Source organism: Tachysurus vachellii, chromosome 6, assembly GCF_030014155.1.
Source record: "Tachysurus vachellii isolate PV-2020 chromosome 6, HZAU_Pvac_v1, whole genome shotgun sequence".
Taxonomy (NCBI): Eukaryota; Metazoa; Chordata; class Actinopteri; order Siluriformes; family Bagridae; genus Tachysurus; species Tachysurus vachellii.
The window spans coordinates 497293-519600 of NC_083465.1; the positions used below are offsets into that span (position 1 = coordinate 497293).

General features: G+C 44.4%; 2 protein-coding genes across 2 annotated transcripts; one reads left to right on the plus strand and one right to left on the minus strand.

The window, feature by feature from the left end:
- Positions 1 to 1405: 1405 nt before the first annotated feature.
- Positions 1406 to 10138, minus strand: arg2 (arginase 2). The gene is made up of 8 exons (XM_060871593.1): positions 9810 to 10138; positions 9654 to 9726; positions 5884 to 6058; positions 4769 to 4928; positions 4374 to 4468; positions 2873 to 2977; positions 2171 to 2307; positions 1406 to 2054 (listed from the first exon to the last, which is right to left on the minus strand). Exons 1-8 carry the CDS (start codon positions 9921 to 9923, stop codon positions 1900 to 1902), a joined length of 1014 nt encoding a protein of 337 aa, XP_060727576.1. The 5' UTR covers positions 9924 to 10138; the 3' UTR covers positions 1406 to 1899.
- Positions 10139 to 15267: 5129 nt separating this feature from the next.
- On the plus strand, positions 15268 to 17032 carry kcnf1b (potassium voltage-gated channel, subfamily F, member 1b). Its single transcript, XM_060871592.1, has one exon. The coding sequence runs from the start codon at positions 15409 to 15411 to the stop codon at positions 16807 to 16809; it is 1401 nt and encodes a 466-aa protein (XP_060727575.1). The 5' UTR covers positions 15268 to 15408; the 3' UTR covers positions 16810 to 17032.
- Positions 17033 to 22308: the final 5276 nt, after the last annotated feature.

Genomic DNA, 22308 nt, shown 5'->3' on the forward strand with positions numbered 1-22308 from the left:
TGTGTGTGTGTGTGTGTGAGACAGAAGAGTGTTGTGTGTGTGTGTGTGAGACAGAAGAGTGTTGTGTGTGTGTGTGAGACAGAAGAGTGTTGTGTGTGTGTGTGAGACAGAAGAGTGTTGTGTGTGTGTGTGTGTGAGACAGAAGAGTGTCAGGAGTGTTGTGTGTGTGTGTGTGTGAGACAGAAGAGTGTTGTGTGTGTGTGAGACAGAAGAGTGTTGTGTGTGTGTGTGTGAGACAGAAGAGTGTTGTGTGTGTGTGTGTGAGACAGAAGAGTGTTGTGTGTGTGTGTGAGACAGAAGAGTGTTGTGTGTGTGTGTGTGAGACAGAAGAGTGTTGTGTGTGTGTGTGAGACAGAAGAGTGTTGTGTGTGTGTGTGTGTGTGAGAGACAGAAGAGTGTTGTGTGTGTGTGTGTGAGACAGAAGAGTGTCAGGAGTGTTGTGTGTGTGTGTGTGTGTGTGTGAGAGACAGAAGAGTGTCAGTAGTGTTATGTGTGTGTGTGTGTGTGTGTGAGACAGAAGAGTGTCAGGAGTGTTGTGTGTGTGTGTGTGTGTGTGAGACAGAAGAGTGTCAGGAGTGTTATGTGTGTGTGTGAGACAGAAGTGTCAGGAGTGTGACATCAGAGGGACAGCACAGTGACCCCTAATGGGAAAAGACGAAAGTTAAAGTAGCTGCAACAACCTTTGCAAAACAGCTTTGACTGACTGGTTGCCCATGGCAACAAACCTTGCACACTTTTGTTTACAGCTTGCCACCTTCAGCCACACCCAGGTTGCCCAACTGTATTTCTGTAATTCTGCCCTAGGCACTTATCCTGGGCAGGATGCGTTTATAACAACATAATTACTAACAATAACACGTGATGCTTTCAGTACAAAATTATAAATTGTGTCCTCTGTATTTTATTCTGGGCAAAACTCCAAGGTTTATCTCACCTGAAAGACACTTGTGTACCTACAGGACGTGTTCTCACAGGTTACAGAGACTAGCGTGAGCATCTGCTTGTCACAGACGCTGAGAAATTAGGGCTTGTGGTAGCCTGGTGGTTAAGGTGTTGGGCTACCAATCGGAAGGTTGTGAGATCGATCCCATGTCCACAAAGCTGCCACATTGGGCCCCTGAGCAAGGCCCTTAACCTTCAATTGCTCAGCTGTATAAAAATGAGATAATGTAAGTGGTTCTGGATAAGGGCGATGTAAATTAGGCGAAGGGGAAAGGACAGGGGACGCTTCAGGTGTTTGACTACACAATGGAAGGGTGTGAGTTTAAATCCTAGAACCCACAAGCTGCCCCTGCTGGGCCCCTCGGCAAGGCCCTTACATGTAAATGTAGAACATAAAAGATTTTTTCTGAAAGCCGACTAGCGAAGCCCAGGTGAGAACGACAAGCACACACACAATCATGACTGACTAGGAAATGAAAAGTCAATTTATTTAGTGACAACAAAAAGAAAAGCACTCAAACACAAACATTCAACCGTTCAGAGTTGTCATGGTGACATTAAGGGGGGACAGTAACGTGCTTTAGGTCACGTGTGAGAAAGATTCCCCAAAAGACTCCTTTTTTAAAGATAACCAACAGGTAAATTATTAAAAGTTCAAACTTTTGCATAAAATCAGTGAACAGTCATTTTAACCATGTATTAGTATGTAATAGAGACGCCTTCTGTCCTAGCTGGCGTCAGTCATGTTGCTGTACGTGTGTGTGTGCGTTTTATTTGTGAGGGAGGCATGCTCCCTCGCTCCCTCTCTCTTTCTCTTCCTCTCTTCTTTCTCCAAGCTCTTGTAGTTCATTCTCTCTGAAAGATCTGAACTGTCACAGTCTCTGTCTGGTGCACGTGTCTGTGTTTACACTTTGGAATGCAGAGCGGGTTTGATTTTCAGTCCGAGTCGTGGCGGCTCTACAGGCCGAGCTGTTCGGTGTCCTGCAGCTCACGAGTCTGACCCAGAGACGAAGCGATGACGTCCACGGCGAGAGCGGCGGTGGCCTCCACCGCCTCAGAGCTCGCACCCAGCGCCGGGTTCACCTCCACCAGATCCATCGCAGACAACAGACCTAAAGAAATAAATCTGTACTGTTTAAATACGTCACATTTATTTCTGTTTAATATTCGTTACATTTTCTCACACTATACAGGATGGTATGTGTGTGTGTGTGTGTGTGTGTGTTACCTGTGTTATGAATCTCCTCCGTGATGTAGATTCCCTCTCTGTAGGTCAGTCCTCCGTTCACCGGAGTTCCTGTAGCTGGAGCGAGAGTGGGATCGAAGGCATCGATGTCGAAGCTCAGGTGGATGGGCCGCGGCTTCCTGTCACAGGAAATTAAAGGTATTTTAGCTTCACAAGGATCTACGTAACAAACTGTGACACCGAACATTGCTAGGCTAATTCAAAGCTAACCTTTGACAGCTTTTCTCTATATGGTAAACAAAGTAAATCAACCCACAAGTCACCAAACCAACAGGGAATAAAGAAGAAAACAGGGAAGAAAATTTCCTGTCACACACTTAATCTGTAATGGTTTACATTCAAATGCTAACAACTAGCTACAAAGCTAAACAATAGTGTGTTTCAAAGTGTACATTTTTCCAACAGCAAATAATAATAATTTGAATGCTAACAGCACAAATAGCTATTAGCACAAAACAGGTAGGTTAGCTTGCTAGCTTTGAGACAGCGATGTTGATGTAACTACAGCTAGTGTTAAGCTCTGTTATTTAATTTTGATACTGGTTTGATAACCTTAGCTAGCTAGTCAATAGCACTAACTAGTCAATAGAGACAATAAAGACGTGACAGTGCGCCACATGACCCGATGGTTCGATCGATTAGCATGTTATACGTCTAGAAGTAGTGTGTGTAAATATTGTGCACCTTGCCAGCAGATGATCCAGCGTCACTTCCATAACCCTCTGCATTCCCATTCTGTCAATATCCCGCATGGTGAAGCACTGGATGCCCAGGTTCTTCAGAATAACGCTGAGAGAAAAGATTCAAAACAGGGATGTGTCATGACAAATTAGAAATAACAAAATAATAATAATAAATCAGTTTGCAGTTTCTGGGCCAACGACCTGCTGTGAAAGAGTTATTAAAGTAATTTATTAGCTGTTAACATTCCTTTCACACCTTTCACAGCTGTAAACCAGTCTGGACAGGTAGGATGGGATTGGGTGTTCTCATCCTGTCTCAGAGAGTCAATAGGAGAAAGGATACAGCATTAACACCATTGGGTTTTCTTCTTTATCACAAATGTCTCTCGTCACAGCTTGTTACCTTTAGATCTGAGCGTTAAACCACACTCGGCCCTTTAACGCTCCATGTTTCAGCCGAACGTCTCGAAGGATTTAGCTGTTTTATTTAGAAACAAACTGAAGACCTGTTCACTGCAAACTCATGGATAAAGATGCAGTGCATCATTGCAGGTAATCAGGGTTGTCAGACTCAAGACCAATGTTGTCAGTTTGCACCAACTTGCTCTTTCCATCACATAACCATGACGGGTAACAACCACGAGGCTTTCTCCTGCGTCCAATCAGAGGAAAGTGCTAACTGCTTTTTGTTTTGTTAAGATTATGACAAGGGCGGTAGGGACTGGGGACGAGTTGTCTGTAAACAATGTCCAATAGGTCCTCTAGAAGACCTCAGCCTGGTCAGATTAGCTTGGTCAGGAGATGCATGAGGTAATTTTGAGCCAATGATTGATGATGTTTTGCTTTTACATATCTTCGGTTTTCTTGAGTTCTGTCTATAAAACCTTGATGTAATCAATGATCTTGGCCCTTCATCCCTCACGCTACATGTGGAGTGTTGGGTCCTGCTGCACAGCTGAGCACAATAAACTGTGTAACCTTTTTACTCTTGCTCGTGTCTACCAGTGTTATACTTTATTCTTTAAATCTCTCTAACCTCGGAACTTCCACAACACTTCTTAAGTATACAAGAACTTACAGATAACCATGATTTGATCAGTTAGGGTTGCTTTGAGTGACAGTGGAGAGAGTGGAAATTTCCCACCCACCTCTTGGGAACCGGGCCAACTCATGGCTGTGGCACTGTCGGAATTCGAGAGCTTTTTTTGACTCTGAGTAACTTCAGCGACTTACTGATCTGATGACTGTTCTACAATCTTCGCTTCGTAGGCTAAAGTCTACTGACATTATAAATATTTGTTTTTGTTTCTGAATTAAAAGTAAAGAAAAAAAATTTAATCTGTTAAACACACCTGTGTGTGTGTCTGTGTCTGTGTGTGTGTGTGTGTGTGTGTGTCTGTGTGTGTGTCTGTGTGTCTGTGTGTGTGTCTGTGTGTGTGTGTGTCCAAACTGTGAGAGAAACATCTCTGGTCGAAATTGACCACAGAGCACATGCTACTTACTGCTCGCCCGGATCTACGTCTCTCAAGCCGATATAAACCAGATCTCTAGCTGTGAGAAATGGTTTCATCCAGGAGAAACCAGGGACCGCTGGCATCTACGTGAACAACGTGAAAGAAGAACAGATATAAACTTTAAGTGGACAGATGTTTGTGTACCCATTGCATTTTTCACAACCTTCAACTTTCATCTGAAAACCTGTTGTTGTTGTTTCAGACAATGAGCTTCTAACTGGAAGAGTACATCAGACGCTTTGTGATCCAAACATGTGATAAACCTTTGATTATGCTGCTCAGCCCTGGAGGCTGTATCTAATCCTCAGGATATGTACAAAGCACAACTATGTTCTGTGATGAAAACTAAAGGAGGCATTAAGGGTGTAGGTCTGGTGCCCCACCTTGTCCTGCAGCTCTTTGAGCATGAATGCGACAGGCTGGCCATGGAGGTTTCCGGATGGTGAGGTCATGGGTGTGTTGATGTCTGCATGCGCGTCGACCCAAATCAGACAAAGATCTGGACGCTGCAGGGCGTGGCCCGCAACCGAGCCAATGGCCAAGCTGCAAAAGTACGAGACTGGTACGTTAGCGCTGTTGTCATACTTGAAAGATAATAAATGAGGATTAAAGTGTATAAAGTTTAAATAGTGAAAGACGATGATGACAATAGAGGATGTAACAATAAAGAGAATCCTTTTACACAAAGCTGCACTGCTGAGGCTGTCACGCTAAACCACCTTCAGAGAGAACATCATGGGAACATTTTATCAGAACATTACAATCCCATTACACTCCTTTATCTGAGCAGAAAGTCTGTAGTTAAAGTTACTGAACATATTAAAGTCTTGCATTAGGATTTGTAAGACAACCTTGCTAGCAAAAAAAAACCCCAACGTAAACACTGAACTGCTGCTTCTGTAATTTCACTGCAGCTTCATCCTTTTCTCTACCGACAAAGACGTAGTAAATGTTACGGATGTGCACGAGCGGCGTGAACTGCGCAACTGAGTTTTGGTTTGAAAAGTCACACAATGACGCTTGTTATTACCAAGCTAAATGTACAGTCACAGATTTCCAAAGATCCTTTTTACTCGTTTCACTCTGAGCTGTCTGGTGAAACTGTTTCCTCTGAGCTGCACCAACATGTGACTTGTTGCTAAGATTTCCCATTTAATGCAACAGACTGCAGTGTTGCAAGGAATTCAGTGACAAAGCAAACTGAACGTTTCCATCAAAGAAAACATTCTGGGTAATAAACAGGTTCCCTTTTTGGGTAATAAACAGGTTCCTACCCCTAAGGTTCCCACCCCTCAGGTTCCCACCCCTCGTCATGGAGAGATTCCATCCTGCACAGGTCTGTGTTCCTTGCTCTAACACAATGACTGTAAATAAGCTGATGAGCTGAATCAGGTGTGTTAGACCAGACTTAAGAACCTGTGATGTAACCAGCCTAGACTTCAGGGAGATTTTGTTATTATTATTATAATCTTCTGTGAAGTGAAGTTAAGGACGTTACCTGTGATCTCCTCCTAGCATGACAGCCGTATGTCCCGCCCCCACAGCTCTGCTCATAGCGTCCGACAGAATCTGATTGGCTCGGCCCACCGTACGTGGGAAGGGAACGTTCATGAACCGGTCGTCCTCCTCTGGGAGCTCGAAACTCAGGTCTCCAAAATCATGCACAGCATTTTCTGGAGAAAAAGTGAGTGAGTATAAAATGTGAGTTAGAGAGAGGGAGCGAACTGCATGAGACGTTCAGTGCAGTGATCTGCATAACAAATAGTTTGTAGTAAGCGTTTATTTTCAGCAGCAGCTTATCACTCACTGAGTCCTTGAGCTATTTTAAAGTGAAATCCCTTCCCCTGAACACCACCTCTGACCAAGCACATGTTCTTCTCCCACAATTCCTCACTGGCATCCAGAGAACTGTTATTCGACCTTGTTTTCTGTGGGACTGCCTGCCTTTGCATTTTCCACCCACCCCGTTTTTTTTCCAGGAATTCATCTGGAAATGAGGCAACAACCGGCCAAGTGCTAATGAGCGGAACAGGGAAGAGGTAAACAACCCAGTAATGTAGCGGGGTGGGGGGCTTGGGGTGTGTTGTGTGTGTACTGGGTTTTTTGTGTGTGTGTACAGGGTTGTGTGTTGGTGTGTGTACAGGGTGGGGTGTGCTATGATTGTTGTGTGTGTACTGGATGGTGTGAGTTGTGTGTGTGTGTACAGGGTGGTGTGAGTTGTGTGTACAGGGTTGTGTGTGTACAGGGTTGTGTGTGTACAGGGTTGTGTGTGTACAGGGTTGTGTGTGTGTACAGGGTTGTGTGTGTGTGTACAGGGTTGTGTGTGTACAGGGTTGTGTGTGTGTGTACTGGGTTGTGTGTGTACGTGTACAGGGTTGTGTGTATGTACAGGGTTGTGTGTATGTACAGGGTTGTGTGTGTGTGTGTGTACAGGGTTGTGTGTATGTACAGGGTTGTGTGTGTTGGTGTGTGTACAGGGTGGGGTGTGTTGTGATTGTGTGTGTACAGGATGGTGTGTGTGTGTACTGGGTTGTGTGTGTGTGGGGGAAGAAACCCATGGATTTTAATTCAGGTTACATTGGTTCGAGTGCCAGGTTCATATTACTCGTCAGATCCGAGCTGACACACCCCCCTCACACCCCCTCACACCAACATGTTCCTGTTACAGCTGGACAGGAATAGACTCGAGTCCCAGTGTCCTGGTTAAGGTGAGAAGCACCGAGAGCTCACTCGCTTTCTTAATACTGGATGAACTGTTCACGTCCATCTGGTTCATGATGGTCAACATCCTACAGGAAATCACTGTCATGTCAAACGACCAGCCAGAACTTCTGCTAATTAGTCAATTAGCTCATTAGTCAATCTCATTTTCCCTGAAAACATTTGTGTCTTTTGCTTCGTAATACTCAACACCTGTGAGACAAACGCCAAAACCTCTTCGGTCAAATCAACACAAACAATTCCATCTTAACGAATGAAGACCTTTAGAATCAATTCTTTAGAAACAGGTGCAATAAAGAGACATTGCAGCTGAATTTGCTTGTATTTTATGATTATAAAGCTATAATCTTTAAACAAAAGTAGTTCTGTCTCACAAAACATTGTGTGTACTTGTCACAAGTGTTGTAAACAGATAGAACACACACTATTACACACAACAATCTTCTGCCGTTTCAAGGGCACGCTGATCCGCAATGTGACGAGACTCACGATGTTGTGCAATAATAACAGGATCATTTAAGTCTCTCTGGTCCCTTTAAACAGAGGCCAAAGCAGATCCTGCCACCATGGAAAAATGCAGCTCACGCTTAAGATAGCCTGCGCTATTGGATTACAGGCACGACGCAATGTTTATCTGTTTCCCAGCTGACTAGAGAGAAGACTGCTGAGACACGGACTACGGTGACTTGCACATTCCACTGGTGGAACTCAGTGCCGCCGAGCCCGAGACAAAGGGTTGTTTCACCACAAACATGCTTTAAAAACCATAATTTAAGATCTGATGTAAACTGGATCTCAAACGTACAGTTTTCCTGAGGTAAATTTAGCCGTATGGTAATTACTCAGTTAAAATAGAGGGCTGGAACATAATTCGGAATGACTCACGACATACAGGACGCTTTACGGTACACAACCATTGGTTAAAATCCACCCTGTCTGTTTATGGAAAACATTATAACATGAACACGTCCTTCGTGGAATACGACGTCCTCCTGTCTTAAAGATCACGTCTTTCCCTCAACTGGTTTTGCACGCTCTCGCATGCTTAAGGCAGTTTCTCATCTCTGCTTACACAAAATAAGTAGCAGTTCTCCAGGAAGGTCCTAACAGCTGTAATTTGTTTTAGTAATTTGTCCTTCAGAAGCTCTGGTCACTAAGAGTAGTGTTACAGGGATGATGGAAAGAAAGAAAGAAAGAAAGAAAGAAAGAAGTAGAACTGTGTGTGTGTGTCTGTCTGTCTGTGTGTCTGTCTGTCTGTGTGTCTGTCTGTCTGGTGTGTGTCTGTCTGTCTGTCTGTGTGTCTGTCTGTCTGTCTGTGTGTCTGTCTGTCTGTCTGTGTGTCTGTCTGTCTGGTGTGTGTCTGTCTGTCTGTCTGGTGTGTGTCTGTCTGTCTGTCTGGTGTGTGTCTGTGTGTGTGTCTGTCTGCTGTCTGTGTGTGTGTCTGTCTGTATGTCTGTGTGTGTGTCTGTCTGTGTCTGTCTGTGTGTGTGTGTGTCTGTCTGTGTGTGTGTGTGTCTGTCTGTGTGTGTGTGTCTGTCTGTGTCTGTCTGTCTGTGTGTGTGTGTGTCTGTCTGTCTGTGTGTGTGTGTCTGCCAGCCCGTGTGCTGGTTTTATGTTACGTATCTAAACTACCGAACTAATAATGCCCCTGATTTTCCAGTTGCATCCAGACAGGACTAGACTGGAGCATCAGTGCTGTGCTAAAGCTATTAACACGAGTATTTTTTTTAAATAAATAAATTAAATTTTAAATAAACGTGGAATCTGCCTCTTTTATGTAAATGATAGTGTTCAGAGTTAGTTAGTTTCCCGTGTACTCATCCAAAGTCTTCTCAACAAATATATGTTTGTTCTCCAAACAAAAGTACTTTAAATCCTTAATTAGAGGATCTAGAGTCATGGGTTCTGAACATTGTTTTGTACAAAGTCTGGATCATTTCTGATTCTCTGAGTCTCTTGGTGTCCCAGATGAATGAACTCACGTGTCTACTTCAGGAGCTATAAGTGTTTTACATCGTTTGTAAATGCGTCATCACGTTACACCTATTTACGTAAACACGTACGACGTCACGAACACAACACACCTTTTCCTGAACAGATTAAAAAGCACACAGATCGAAACCACACGATCTGGCAACCACGCGATGACGCAGACACACACACACACACACACACACACCATCCTAAACTGAGACACTTTTTGAAAGTGAAAGATGGCCGTCCCACTTAAATAGACGTCCTGAAGAACTTTTCAGACACGCTTTTTAAATATAATATTCTTTCATCAACATGTATTATGGTGATGATGATGATGATGATGATGATGATGATGACGATGATGATGATGCACGCGGTTGTTACAAGAAGATAAATCAGATGTAAAACGTGCAGGTCCCCCCCCCGACAATGACGCAGTGTACGTGACCCGCCGTCGCGCGCGCACGTGTCATCTCTAACACGTGAAGTTTTGTACTAAACACGAGCTCTTACATATAAATAAACAGCTTTAAAAGCCGCTCCTATGGCGCATTATAGCGTCGCACTCACCCAAGCTGGACAGTCTGTCCACCAGTCCTGCGTCTCTGATGGCTTTGGGTCCGAGCTCCACTCCTCTCCTTTTCTGAAACACACACAAGGACGTCAGTGCCACATCAGCCCTTCTGTAGCATCACACGCTTCACGTGTACACTCGCTCTTCCTCACCTGTCCTTTAGAGAACGGAGCACCGACAATAGCCACGGAGAGATGAGCGCGTCTCTGAGCGCACGAGCTCAGCGCACACCGGAGCGCGCGCGACAGCGTTCCTCTCACTATCATACCGGGGAACCGGCGGAATAAAGCACTTAGAGAATAAGGTCTGATCTCTGATCTGTAACTCGGCTCTGACCCTCGAGCTGATGCTGAAACCGGGGGATTAAAGTAACGCCTTCTCTCTTCTACACGGATCGTCCAGCTTTATTCATATTCATGAGGCTCTTTGTTGTGTAAATTCTGTTCTCTCTACACACACACACACACACACACACACGATACTGAATCCTGCCTCAGGAAAGTAGTTAAATATTTAATTTCTTTCCCGTGTCGCTTTTTATAACCTCCCGGTACGACAGTAAGGCGCGCCGTCATTTCCACCAATCACAAGCCGCTACCGCGTGGGTTTGTTCTAAAGTGGGCGTGGCTTGGCACCAGCGTGGGGTCGCACAATTCGAGATCCGAATTCGGAATTTTCCGCTCCAGCGCAGTGTCTGGGTTTATGTAGGGTCGCTCAGGACACACACAATGACACACACACAATGACACACACACAATGACACACACACACAATGACACACACACACAATGACACACATACAGCACAACACAACACAGCACACACAACACACACACACAATGATACACACACACAACATAACACAATGATACACAACACAACACACAATGATACACAACACAACACACAATGATACACAACACACAACACACCACAGGCTCATCCCCTTTCGCAGTGTTGCCAGATTTCAGGCCTTTTGGTGGCTCGCATGAGAAAATGTTCCTGAATGTGTTTAGAGACACAAAATGCTCTAAAGTGATTCTGAAGCTTTTATTATGTGCAGGAATAAATATAGGTCCCCTTCTGAGGCCACTGGCCTTATATGACCATAATGTTGCCAGATTACACTTTTTGGGGTTTTCTGTTGGATTGTGTAGGAAATATTACAGCTTACATTTTTATATTTTTTAAAAAGCAAATAAACAAATAAATAAATAAACAAACCCAACTGTATTATAAAAGCTAACCTGTACGTTTAAATGTGGTGAATTAAAATAGACATTAAATGTAGTTTTAAGACTCAGTGCTCCCTGATGTCCTGATGTCCTGATGCTCCCTGGTGTCCTGATGTCCTGATGCTCCCTGGTGTCCTGATGCTCTGATGTCCTGATGCTCCCTGGTGTCCTGATGCTCTGATGTCCTGATGCTCCCTGGTGTCCTGATGCTCTGATGTCCTGATGCTCCCTGGTGTCCTGATGCTCTGATGTCCTGATGCTCCCTGATGCTCTGATGTCCTGATGCTCTGATGTCCTGATGCTCCCTGGTGTCCTGATGCTCTGATGTCCTGATGTCCTGATGCTCTGATGTCCTGATGCTCTGATGCTCCCTGATGCTCTGATGTCCTGATGCTCTGATGTCCTGATGCTCTGATGTCCTGATGCTCTGATGCTCCCTGATGTCCTGATGTCCTGATGCTCTGATGTCCTGATGCTCTGATGTCCTGATGCTCCCTGATGCTCTGATGTCCTGATGCTCATCATTCTTTTTCATTAAAAAAATGCTGCGTGAGATAATCTGACGTGTGTATAGTGTCAATATGCTGTAAAATGATTCTGACCCTTTATTATGTGCAGGAATCACCACCTTTTAAATAAAATGACCTTTTAATAATCATATTTTACCTGGTAACGTGAATATAGTGTATCTTTAAAAGAACAGATAAAGTGTGTTTAAAAGAGGCGCCTGTTAAAGTGAAGCAGTGTCACATCTCACGCTGCTGAATGATTAATCAACATTATTTCAGTTCCTGTTATTTTGTGTATTTAATGTGACCACATTACTCCAGTATGATGACATCATTTCCATAGAGTGCATGTGTGTGTGTGTGTGTGTGTGTGTGTGTCACTAAACCCTGACCTCAGCCACATGTGTAAAGTGTGTGACTTCACGCTGAATGATTAGTTTGCTTACTTGCATTGAATAACAATAAATAATAATCAGAATTCCGGATCTTTTATTCGGTCAAACAGGAGAACGTGGACAACGTGACTGTAGATCATGTAGACATCACGGTATCTGATGCAACGACACCCTGTAAATGCATCATGACCAGAATAGCACTGCTTCGCTACTGACAGGGTTGCCAGATTGTTCCATGTCACCCTTTCTGAGTGTTGTTCAGAAAATAACGTGATTGTCTGGGCTTTATAACCGAGTTAGATTTATAGCACAGTTATTCACCAGCTACATATCAGAAGAAGCTTTTTATTTCTCTGTTCACGATCGCGTTTGTTTTTGTTCATGTGAGATCTAAAGCCACTGGTGGAGCCCTGGCGCCCTCTTGTGGATGATGTACGATGGTCCAACTCACGCGTGCTTGTTAAGCACTAAGGATTTCTGAGATTCATGTCAATAAATCGTTAGATGACATGTGATCTGTAGTGAGAGCAGAGAGCAGGTGGAGAAACACCCGGAAAGGTGGAGGTCTGGTCTGGAAGGAAGTGGAATGAAAGCCAGTCGTTTTAAGACAGAATACATGTGTATGAAGGAGAGGGAGGGAAGTAGAACAGTGAGGTTACAGGGGGCTGAAGGTCAAGAAGGTGCAGGAGTTTGTTTAGGGCAAAACATCCAGTGTGACGGGGACTGTGGAAAAGAGGGGAAGAGGTGAGTACAGGTGGGTTGGAGTGGGTGGGTTAAAGTGTCAGGAGTGTTATGTGTGACAGAAGAGTGTCAGGACTATTGTGTGTGTGACAGAAGAGTGTCAGGAGTGTTGTGTGTAACAGAAGAGTGTCAGGACTATTGTGTGTGTGACAGAGTGTCAGGGTTGTTGTGTGTGTGACAGAAGAGTGTCAGGGTTGTTGTTGTGTGTGTGACAGAAGAGTGTCAGGGTTGTTGTGTGTGTGACAGAAGAGTGTTAGGGTTGTTTTGTGTGTGTGACAGAAGAATGTCAGGAGTGTTGTGTGTGTGAGACAGAAGAGTGTCAGGAGTGTTATGTGTGTGTGTGACAGAGTGTCAGGAGTGTTATGTGTGTGTGTGACAGAGTGTCAGGAGTGTTGTGTGTGACAGAAGAGTGTCAAGAGTGTTGTGTGTGACAGAAGAGTGTCAGGGTTGTTGTGTGTGTGACAGAAGAGTGTCAAGAGTGTTGTGTGTGACAGAAGAGTGTCAAGAGTGTTGTGTGTGACAGAAGAGTGTCAGGGTTGTTGTGTGTGTGACAGAAGAGTGTCAGGAGTGTTGTGTGTGACAGAAGAGTGTCAGGAGTGTTGTGTGTGACAGAAGAGTGTCAGGAGTGTTGTGTGTGTGACAGAGTGTCAGGAGTGTTGTGTGTGTGACAGAAGAGTGTCAGGAGTGTTGTGCGTGTGACAGAATAATGTCAGGAGTGTTGTGTGTGTGACAGAAGAGTGTCAGGATTGTTGTGTGTTGTGTGTTTGACAGAAGAGTGTCAAGAGTGTTGTGTTTGGTTGACAGAAGACTGTCAGGAGTGTTGTGTGTGTGACAGAAGAGTGTCAGGAGGGTTGTGTGTGTGTGACAGAAGAGTGTCAGGAGTGTTGTGTGTGTGACAGAAGAGTGTCAGGAGTGTTGTGTGTGTGACAGAAGAGTGTCAGGAGTGTTGTGTGTGACAGAAGAGTGTCAGGAGTGTTGTGTGTGTGACAGAAGAGTGTCAGGAGTGTTGTGTGTGTGACAGAAGAGTGTCAGGAGTGTTGTGTGTGACAGAAGAGTGTCAGGAGTATTGTGTGTGACAGAAGAGTGTCAGGATTGTTGTGTGTGTGTGACAGAAGAGTGTCAGGAGTGTTGTGTGTGTGACAGAAGAGTGTCAGGAGTGTTGTGTGTGTGACAGAAGAGTGTCAGGAGTGTTGTGTGTGACAGAAGAGTGTCAGGAGTGTTGTGTGTGTGACAGAAGAGCGTCAGGGTTGTTGTGTGTGTGACAGAAGAGTGTCAGAGTTGTTGTGTGTGTTTGTGACAGAAGAGTGTCAGGGTTGTTGTGTGTGTGTGTGACAGAAGAGTGTCAGGAGTGTTGTGTGTTTGTGACAGAAGAGTGTCAGGAGTGTTGTGTGTTTGTGACAGAAGAGTGTCAGGAGTGTTGTGTGTTTGTGACAGAAGAATGTCAGGAGTGTTGTGTGTTAATGACAGAAGAGTGTCAGGAGTGTTGTGTGTGTGTGACAGAAGAATGTCAGGAGTGTTGTGTGTGTGACAGAAGAGTGTCAGGAGTGTTGTGTGTGTGTGACAGAAGAGTGTCAGGAGTGTTGTGTGTGTGACAGAAGAGTGTCAGGAGTGTTGTGTGTGTGACAGAAGAGTGTCAGGAGTGTTGTGTGTGTGACAGAAGAGCGTCAGGAGTGTTGTGTGTGTGACAGAAGAGTGTCAGGAGGGTTGTGTGTGTGACAGAAGAGTGTCAGGAGTGTTGTGTGTGTGACAAGAAAACATCACTGTACTTCATGTCAACACTGAACCTGAGTAGGATTTTTATTTGTAATCTTTTTATTCCTAATTTCTGTCTGATTTCTTTTCAGTGAAACATCAGCAGATCACGAGGATCAGATGAGAAGCACGTTACTGTAAGTATACAGATGTCACGTATACGATGGTTTTATATAACACAAATCCAAAAAAAATAAATAAAAATACAAAAAACTTAGAATAGAATTTAACTTTGAATATGAAACGATGCAGAAATGATGGTGTTTGAAAGTGTAATAAAAAGCTTGTTTACATGCTTGTAAACAGTCAGCAAAATGTAGGTAACGTTTACTTCTGTAGTAAAGGGGTTTTACCACTAGATGGAGACACAAACCAGTCCTAAAATGTTGGAGCTACTGGAGCGCTCACAGAAGTTTAGATATTATTAGGTAGTATATAATATAATTATATAGTGTATATATTATTATTCTATATTGTTATATAACCAGAGGTTAGAACGTTAAACGACACATTTACAGTGTTTTTGATTATTCATGATTTGTTGCATGTAAGTGACTGAAGTTTATTTATAATTTTTAAAGTCTGTACTGTAAAAGTGCACGCGCTAAATGTCTCATTTATTATTGCTAGTAAGAAATAAACTGCATGATATACTGCTACTGGCACTACTGCCATCATCATCATCATCATCATCAGCATCATCATCATTATTATTATTCAAGTATTTTTCTGCGTAAACTTCATCCTCAACATAAACATGATGCTTTAGTGAGCAAATATCTAAATGTACAAATCTAGATTTAAAGTAATAAAAAATATTCTTTAGATCTTTTTATGAGTGAAGATCTGATCTGAAGATCTGAGATCTGAGCCTCTTTACCTCGAGAGGGTGGGCTGGAGGAGGGGGGAGGGAGCACACACACACACACACACACACACACACACACACACACTCGCTTTCACAGACTCCAAGCGGTTCGCACTTGAATAGAGCGCGCGCGAAGCGCAGTGCCAAATTGCGCGCGGAGAGAAAAGGCGCTTTCTCCACATTCCGCAGCGACATTTCTGTATTACGCGGAGCAGAAACTTTTGTCTTTAATATGTTTTAAAACACGGACTATGTGGACGTTACCGAAGCCCGGGTACCGCGACGGCGCGGAGAAGCAGATCGCCGTGAACGTGGGCGGCGTGAGGCTCGCGCTGCGCGGCGACATGCTGGACCGCTACCCGGAGAGTCGCCTCGCGGAGCTTGCGCGCTGCACAACGCGCAGTTTCGACGCTATCTCCTCTCTGTGCGACGACTACGAGCCGGCAAAGGGGGAGTTTTACTTCGACCGGGACCCGGACTCGTTCAAGTGCATCGTGGAGGTGTATTATTTCGGAGAGGTGCACATGAAGAAGGGGATTTGCCCGATGTGCTTCATGAAGGAAATGGAGTTCTGGAGGATCGACTCGAGCTGCTTGGATGAGTGCTGCAAGAGCAACGTGCGCGAGAAGGAGGAAGAGCTCGCTGAGATAGCTGATAAGGTCAAGGCCATCCTGGATGATCTGGATATAGACGGCGGGCCTTTGGCGACCCGGTCTGAACGCATCCGGAAGTTTCTCTGGAGGCTCATGGAGAAACCGGAGTCGTCTTGGGTGGCACGTGCCATTGCGGTGGCGTCGTTCCTGTTCGTGCTGGCATCGTCGCTGGTGATGTGCCTGGCAACGCTACCAGAGCTGCAGGTGCAAGACGCAGACGGCCACTTAGCCGAACACCCGACTCTGGACACCATTGAGACGGCGTGCGTCTGCTGGTTCACGTTGGAATACGGGCTACGTTTTGCTTCAGCTCCTGAAAAGATGCGTTTCGTCCTGTCCTTCCTGAACATGGTGGACTTGGCTGCGATTGCACCTTTTTACATTGTACTGGCTCTGACCCATCTCGGTGCCACCGCCGCCATGGACCTCACGGACGTCCAGCGGGCCGTGCAGGCGTTACGCGTGATGCGAGTAGCACGCATACTAAAGCTTGCACGTCACTCGTCTGGACTCCAGACTCTAACGTACGCACTAAGGCGGAGCTTCGCCGAGCTCGGGCTCTTGCTAACCTACATGGGTGTTGGAATTTTTGTCTTCTCGGCACTTGGATACACCATGGAGCACAGCCACCCGGAGACAATGTTCCGCAGCATCCCACACTCCTTCTGGTGGGCCATCATCACCATGACGACAGTGGGCTACGGTGACGTGTACCCGAAGACAGCGCTGGGGAGGTGCAATGCAGCACTCAGCTTCCTGTGTGGTGTAGTAGCTATCGCGCTGCCTGTGCACCCCATCATCAACAACTTTGTCGTCTACTACAACAAGCAGAAGGTGCTGGAGACTGCAGCCAGACACGAGCTTGAGCTCATGGAGCTGCACGGGACGTTCGGGCAGGTGGGGGACAAACACGAGACGCTCAGGGTTTCAAGAAGCGACTCACACATTGCGATTCTAACGGATGAGCGCAGGGTGGTGAAGAAGAGGAGTGTATCGTAAAAAAAAAAATTGCTGGACAAAAAAATTACATTGGCAAGAATCAGTTCTTTAAGTGACTCATTGACTGAATTCTGTCATAAACTTCTCAACGCGCTACGAAACAAAGTCCGTGTCAAGAAACTCTGTGACGTCTGACTTAAAACTGCAAACGATGCCGTATACCGGACGGGAAAAAAGAACACAGTGGCTTATACGCTTTAAAGAAGAAAAAGAACCATAACAAGCAACGCTAACATGAAATGTGCATGAGGTTTACATGATGTCAGAAAAAAAGTTATATATGAATGATTCTGTGCATGTTGTAACAAAAAGCCACTTCATATTTTACAAAAATAAAATGCTGTCCAGATCAGTCGTAATGTTTAGGCTCACTCACTGAATAACGACTGACTAAACTAAAGAGAAACTGTTTACTTCATGACTTTCAGTGAAGTATAAAAACCAACATTTCATTTGCTTCAGCAGCAACAAGTATGAGGATAAACAATGTGGGCGTGAAGTTTGAGCACTATCCTGTCCTAACAGTCAGGAAAAAAAACTGTTTTCTTTGTTGTTAGCAAGCTAACTAGCTGTTGCGAGAAGTCTCTGATGGGCAGATTAATATTTCTCTAATAGTGTCTACAAAAAATTCAGAAATCATTGGTTGCTATTTATCCAGACGGATCACATTCAGTGAAAATCCATTAAAAACGTGAAAGAGGTCAGAGTTAGCTAAGTTTACAGCTATGTTTATGTAGCTATGTTAGCTAATGTGTACAGCTAGCAGGCTAATACTAACACAATACTAACACATCAGGCAGATGTTGATTTAATTAAGCTGCCTAACTGTTTCATGTTGCATAATGTTCCTACAATTTATATTTAAAGTTCTGGATAAATTCTTGATTTTTGCATAGCTTGCGAGCGCTAAATTATTTTAGCCAAAACAGAAGACTCAAAGTCTCTCTTTTATCTTGATGCCTTTATTGTTTTTCAGCATTTTCCAGATGATGACCTGTAGATTAGGTGATAAGGAGAATGTTCGACATTTCTGTGGTGAGCTGCTTTGTGTACTCTAAAAGACGCTTAAGCCAGTGTTTAAAAAAAAAACACAGATGTTAGCGTGTCGTTTAAGCTTCGAGTTTTTTGCATCTTAGCACCTTGAACCTGTGAGAAATGTAAACGATGCCTCGCTGCCTGGTCCATTCTATTTTTACTCTTAGAAAGTTTGAGCTTTAAACTGAAACCACCTATACGGACCCTGGAGGATAAAGCGCTGCTCTTCTAGGCTCTGAATGTTTAAAGAGTGTTCAGCTCACAGGCTGCAGTTCCCGGCGTTTCTTTTTACTCTGAATCAGCTTCCTGTTCAGGCGGTGAAATCCCGTCCTGGATCGAGTCCATGTGCAAAAACAACAACAACAAACTGTCAATACGGTTTGTCCTTAAAGCACACATAATCTCACACAGAAGTCAGGCCTTTCTGTCCATCCTGTAGAAACGTTCTGTGTGAGACTCTGTATGAACTGATGCGAAAGCTGCAGCACACGGAGGTCAGAAGGAATTCATTAACGAGTGAAATAATCCCTTTAGTGAGCAGCGTGTGGCCGGTTAAATCTGATGCCCTGCTTCCTCGCTCCAGCCAAGTGGTACATCTGTGAAGGGTTTGTCCCATGGTTGAGATAACGTGCTGTAAAATCAGCTTCAGCGGAACATAATTGCCCTGCTGCCCGAGTGCGAAAGACGCCGTTAATGCCCCCTGTCGCTGTCAATTAACCGAGCACTAGCCAATCATGGCCATCTCTGTGTGGCGGAGATCAGGTACAGCTGCAGCTCAGAAATCTTCTGGAAATTTTGTGTTTTCTCTTTAACTCTCATTACATTTCTAGAATTCTCACTGTGGGCCCACAGCATTCTCATCTCACTTCGGAATTTTGCTCTAAATTCCAGAATTCCAGAAATGTTCACATCACTCTTAGGATTTACTTTGCAGTTCTTTGCAGTCAACGTTTTCTCTCTCTTCTCCTAGAACTCCGGTTGCCCTTCGAGAATTCTCAGCATATTCCCATCTCATTTTGTTTGTTAAAGGTCCAGAATTCCTACAACACTTCAGAAATTTTAACACAATGGTCTGGAATTGTCAAGTCACTTCTCATTCTCATTGCTTTTCTAGAATTCATTCTGCACCCTGCTGCCAGAATTCCCACAACGTTTCAGGAATTCTGTTCCCGTATCTAGAACTCCTAGAATTCTCACTGCCAGAAATCTCACTCAACTTCCAGACTTTTTCCACAACTTGTCTCATCACAATTTGAGGATTTTCACTGCAGTGTTCGACTTTCCAGTGCACAAAAATCTCACTGCACTACCGCATATCTAATTCCCAGTGAACTTCCCAGAATTCTTGGTGTTTGTTGTTGAAGGTTAATAATCGTTAGTTCAATGTCCTGCGTGTGCAACATCCAAACCTGCAACCCACAGAGTGAATGATTCCTCAGACAACTGCACAATAGGCATCACTGGGCACCGAAGGAACCAATCAGCTCTTTCGCTTCTCCACTACCATGGGAACACGAGAGACACAAACCTGAGCGAGTACTAAAAGATTTCTATTTTGGAAAGTGCACTCAGATGTCAGACGGAGTCGGAGCTCCGTGTGATGAAGCTGCAGAGGCTCGAGTGCGGATTTGTGTAGAAAATATGAAGCAAATTCTTTTCTTTACTCGACATACGGCTCACATCACATCTGCAGAGCCTCGAGCTTCTCCACAAAAGAAAACACACTCTAACATCTCGAGCTTTGTGTGTGTGAGAGAGTGTGAATGTGTGTGTGAGAGAGTGTGTGTGTGTGTAAGGTTGTGTGTGTGTGAGTGTGTGTGAGAGAGAGCGTGAATGTGTGTGTGAGAGAGTGTGAATGTGTGTGTGAGAGAGTGTGTGTGTGTGTAAGGTTGTGTGTGTGTGAGTGTGTGTGAGAGTGTGTGAGAGAGAGTGTGAATGTGTGTGTGAGAGAGAGGGTGTGTGTGAGAGTATGTGTGTGTAAGGTTGTGTGTGTTTGAGAGTGTGCAAGTGTGTGTGAGTTTGTGTGAGAGAGAGTTTGAATGTGTGTGTGTGAGAGAGAGTGTGTGTGTGAGTGTGTGTGTGAGGGTGTGTGTGAGTGTGTTATTTTCTGCTCTACTTTCCTCTGCATGGTTTCTAACCTTTTGGAGCCGCCGTGTCTCAGAAAGACAAAACAATAATAAAATCTCAGCTCAGGTTTGTTTGCTTTTCTCTTCCCAGCTGTTTATTCTTCACCCTTTTTTCTTGGTTAGTCTTCAGGTTCTTCTGCTCCAGATGTTTACATGTGAAGCCCCTTGAACGTGAATGGTGGCCAGGTCACTCACAGTGGATGTAAATGTAAGTGCACAGCTGACTGACCTGCACATTGTCTGATTTGCCTCTCAAATGCACTTGAACCACATCAGACAGCGGCGCTGCCACGTGCTCCGTCGTCACGTGTGAATGCAGTTCATTTGGAATCAGTTCACATCTGTAATGTTTCATCTGGCAGAACAGATGCAGATCTCCTCCTAACCACTCAAATTATGTGTGTGTGAGTGTGTGTGTGTGTGTGTGTGTGTGTGTGAACTCATCAACAGTTCAATCCAGCTCATCTAATTTGTGTATGAATCACAGAGAGATGATGCCGTGAGGCCGCGAGGAGAAAGAAGCCAGCAGTGGTTTATTAAAATCTCACTCACTTTGAATACGAAATGAGGAAATCATTTGACTGAGAAAAGCTGAAACAAGGCTGCGTATATGTGAAGGGAAGTGTGTGTACATGGGTAAAGCTGTGGTGATGTTCTGTGTGTGTGTGTGTGTGTGTGTGTGTGTGTGTGTGTGTGTGTGTGTGTTTGGGAAAGTATTTCTGTTCCTCTGTCCCTCTGGGTCAGGATCCATTCACACGTAACAGATAAATGAGCCATCCATTCGTGCGCAAGTGTTAAACTGATGGAGAATGTGTGTGGGTGTGCGTGTGCGTGTGTGTGCGTGTGTGTGTGTGTGTGTGTGTGTGTGTGTGTGTGTGAATGCGGAAGCTTGGACATGACAATGTTTTATTAGTGCATCATTTTATTTCTGGCTGAATAACGAATGCAGCTGTGCTCTTCTTCTATAAGAGCTATTTAAATTTTTTTTTTTGCATGTTTGCTGATTATTATTATTATTATTATTATTATTATTATTATTATTATTATTATTATTATTCATTCATCTTCTACCGCTTATCCAAACTACCTCGGGTCACAGGGAGCCTGTGCCTATCTCAGGCGTCATCGGGCATCAAGGCAGGATACAACCTGGAAGGAGTGCCAACCCATCACAGGGCGCACACACACACACACACACACACACACACACACTCATTCACTCACACAATCACACACTACGGACAATTTTCCAGAGATGCCAATCAACCTACCATGCATGTCTTTGGACCGGGGGAGGAAACCGGAGTACCCGGAGGAAACCCCCGAGGCACAGGGAGAACATGCAAACTCCACACACACAAGGTGGAGGCGGGAATCGAACCCCCAACCCTGGAGGTGTGAGGTGAACCTACTAACCACTAAGCCACCGTGACCCCCTATTATTATTATACACTATCTAGTGCTCAGGACATCAGGAGAGATGACCAACTGAATGCCTATAAAATTTTAGGACTATTTACTGTTTCTCATTACATTTAGTGTTGAGGATTGACCGCAAAACAATCTAGATCCTGTTCTGATCCTGTTAAAGCAGCTAGAAACCAGTTGATCCTTCAGCAGCCTCTATTCTCTCTCTCTCTCTCTCTCTCTCTCTCTCTGTCTGTCTCTCTGTCTGTCGTTCTCTCGTGTTACTGTCTGCTCTCTGACTCTTCTGAAGCTCTGACGCTGGAGACTCCTCATTCCTGTAGTTTAATGTATAAACTCCCTCATGCTTAAACACGCTGAAAACTGTTTCTCTGGTTGATGATGAAGTCTAATGAAGTGTGTTATGTGTCACTTCCAATAGGACCTGCAGCTCCTCACCCCACAGCGGTCACCGCTTTTAGCATCATTTATGCATTTGATGACTCATCAAGGCTTAGAGCTGTTTATATAAGTGTATGTTTGTGGTAAAATGAGCTGCGTTCTCTGGAACAAACCCAGTCCATCTGTAACGAGGTTGTGATCTTTAGGAAATGTGGATGGTGTAACTTCCTGTGGGACATGTGACTTGTTCCACAGAGGTGAGTGTATTCACGTAGCAGGGTCTTAAATCTGCCTCTAAAACTTTAATGTTTCGAATGTTTCAAGACTGAGATGATGAATGCAATCACAAATTAAATATAAAAAAAAAAATACATATTTTAAAATATTTTGATTGAATCTCACGGTAAATTGTATTAATAGTTGACTGTGACGGTGATTTGTTTAAAACTGGAACGTCCTCAGAGGTTGTTGGATTTTTTTCCCCCGCTTTTAAATTCTGCCTTTGGCTGAACATTCAACCACCACACCACCC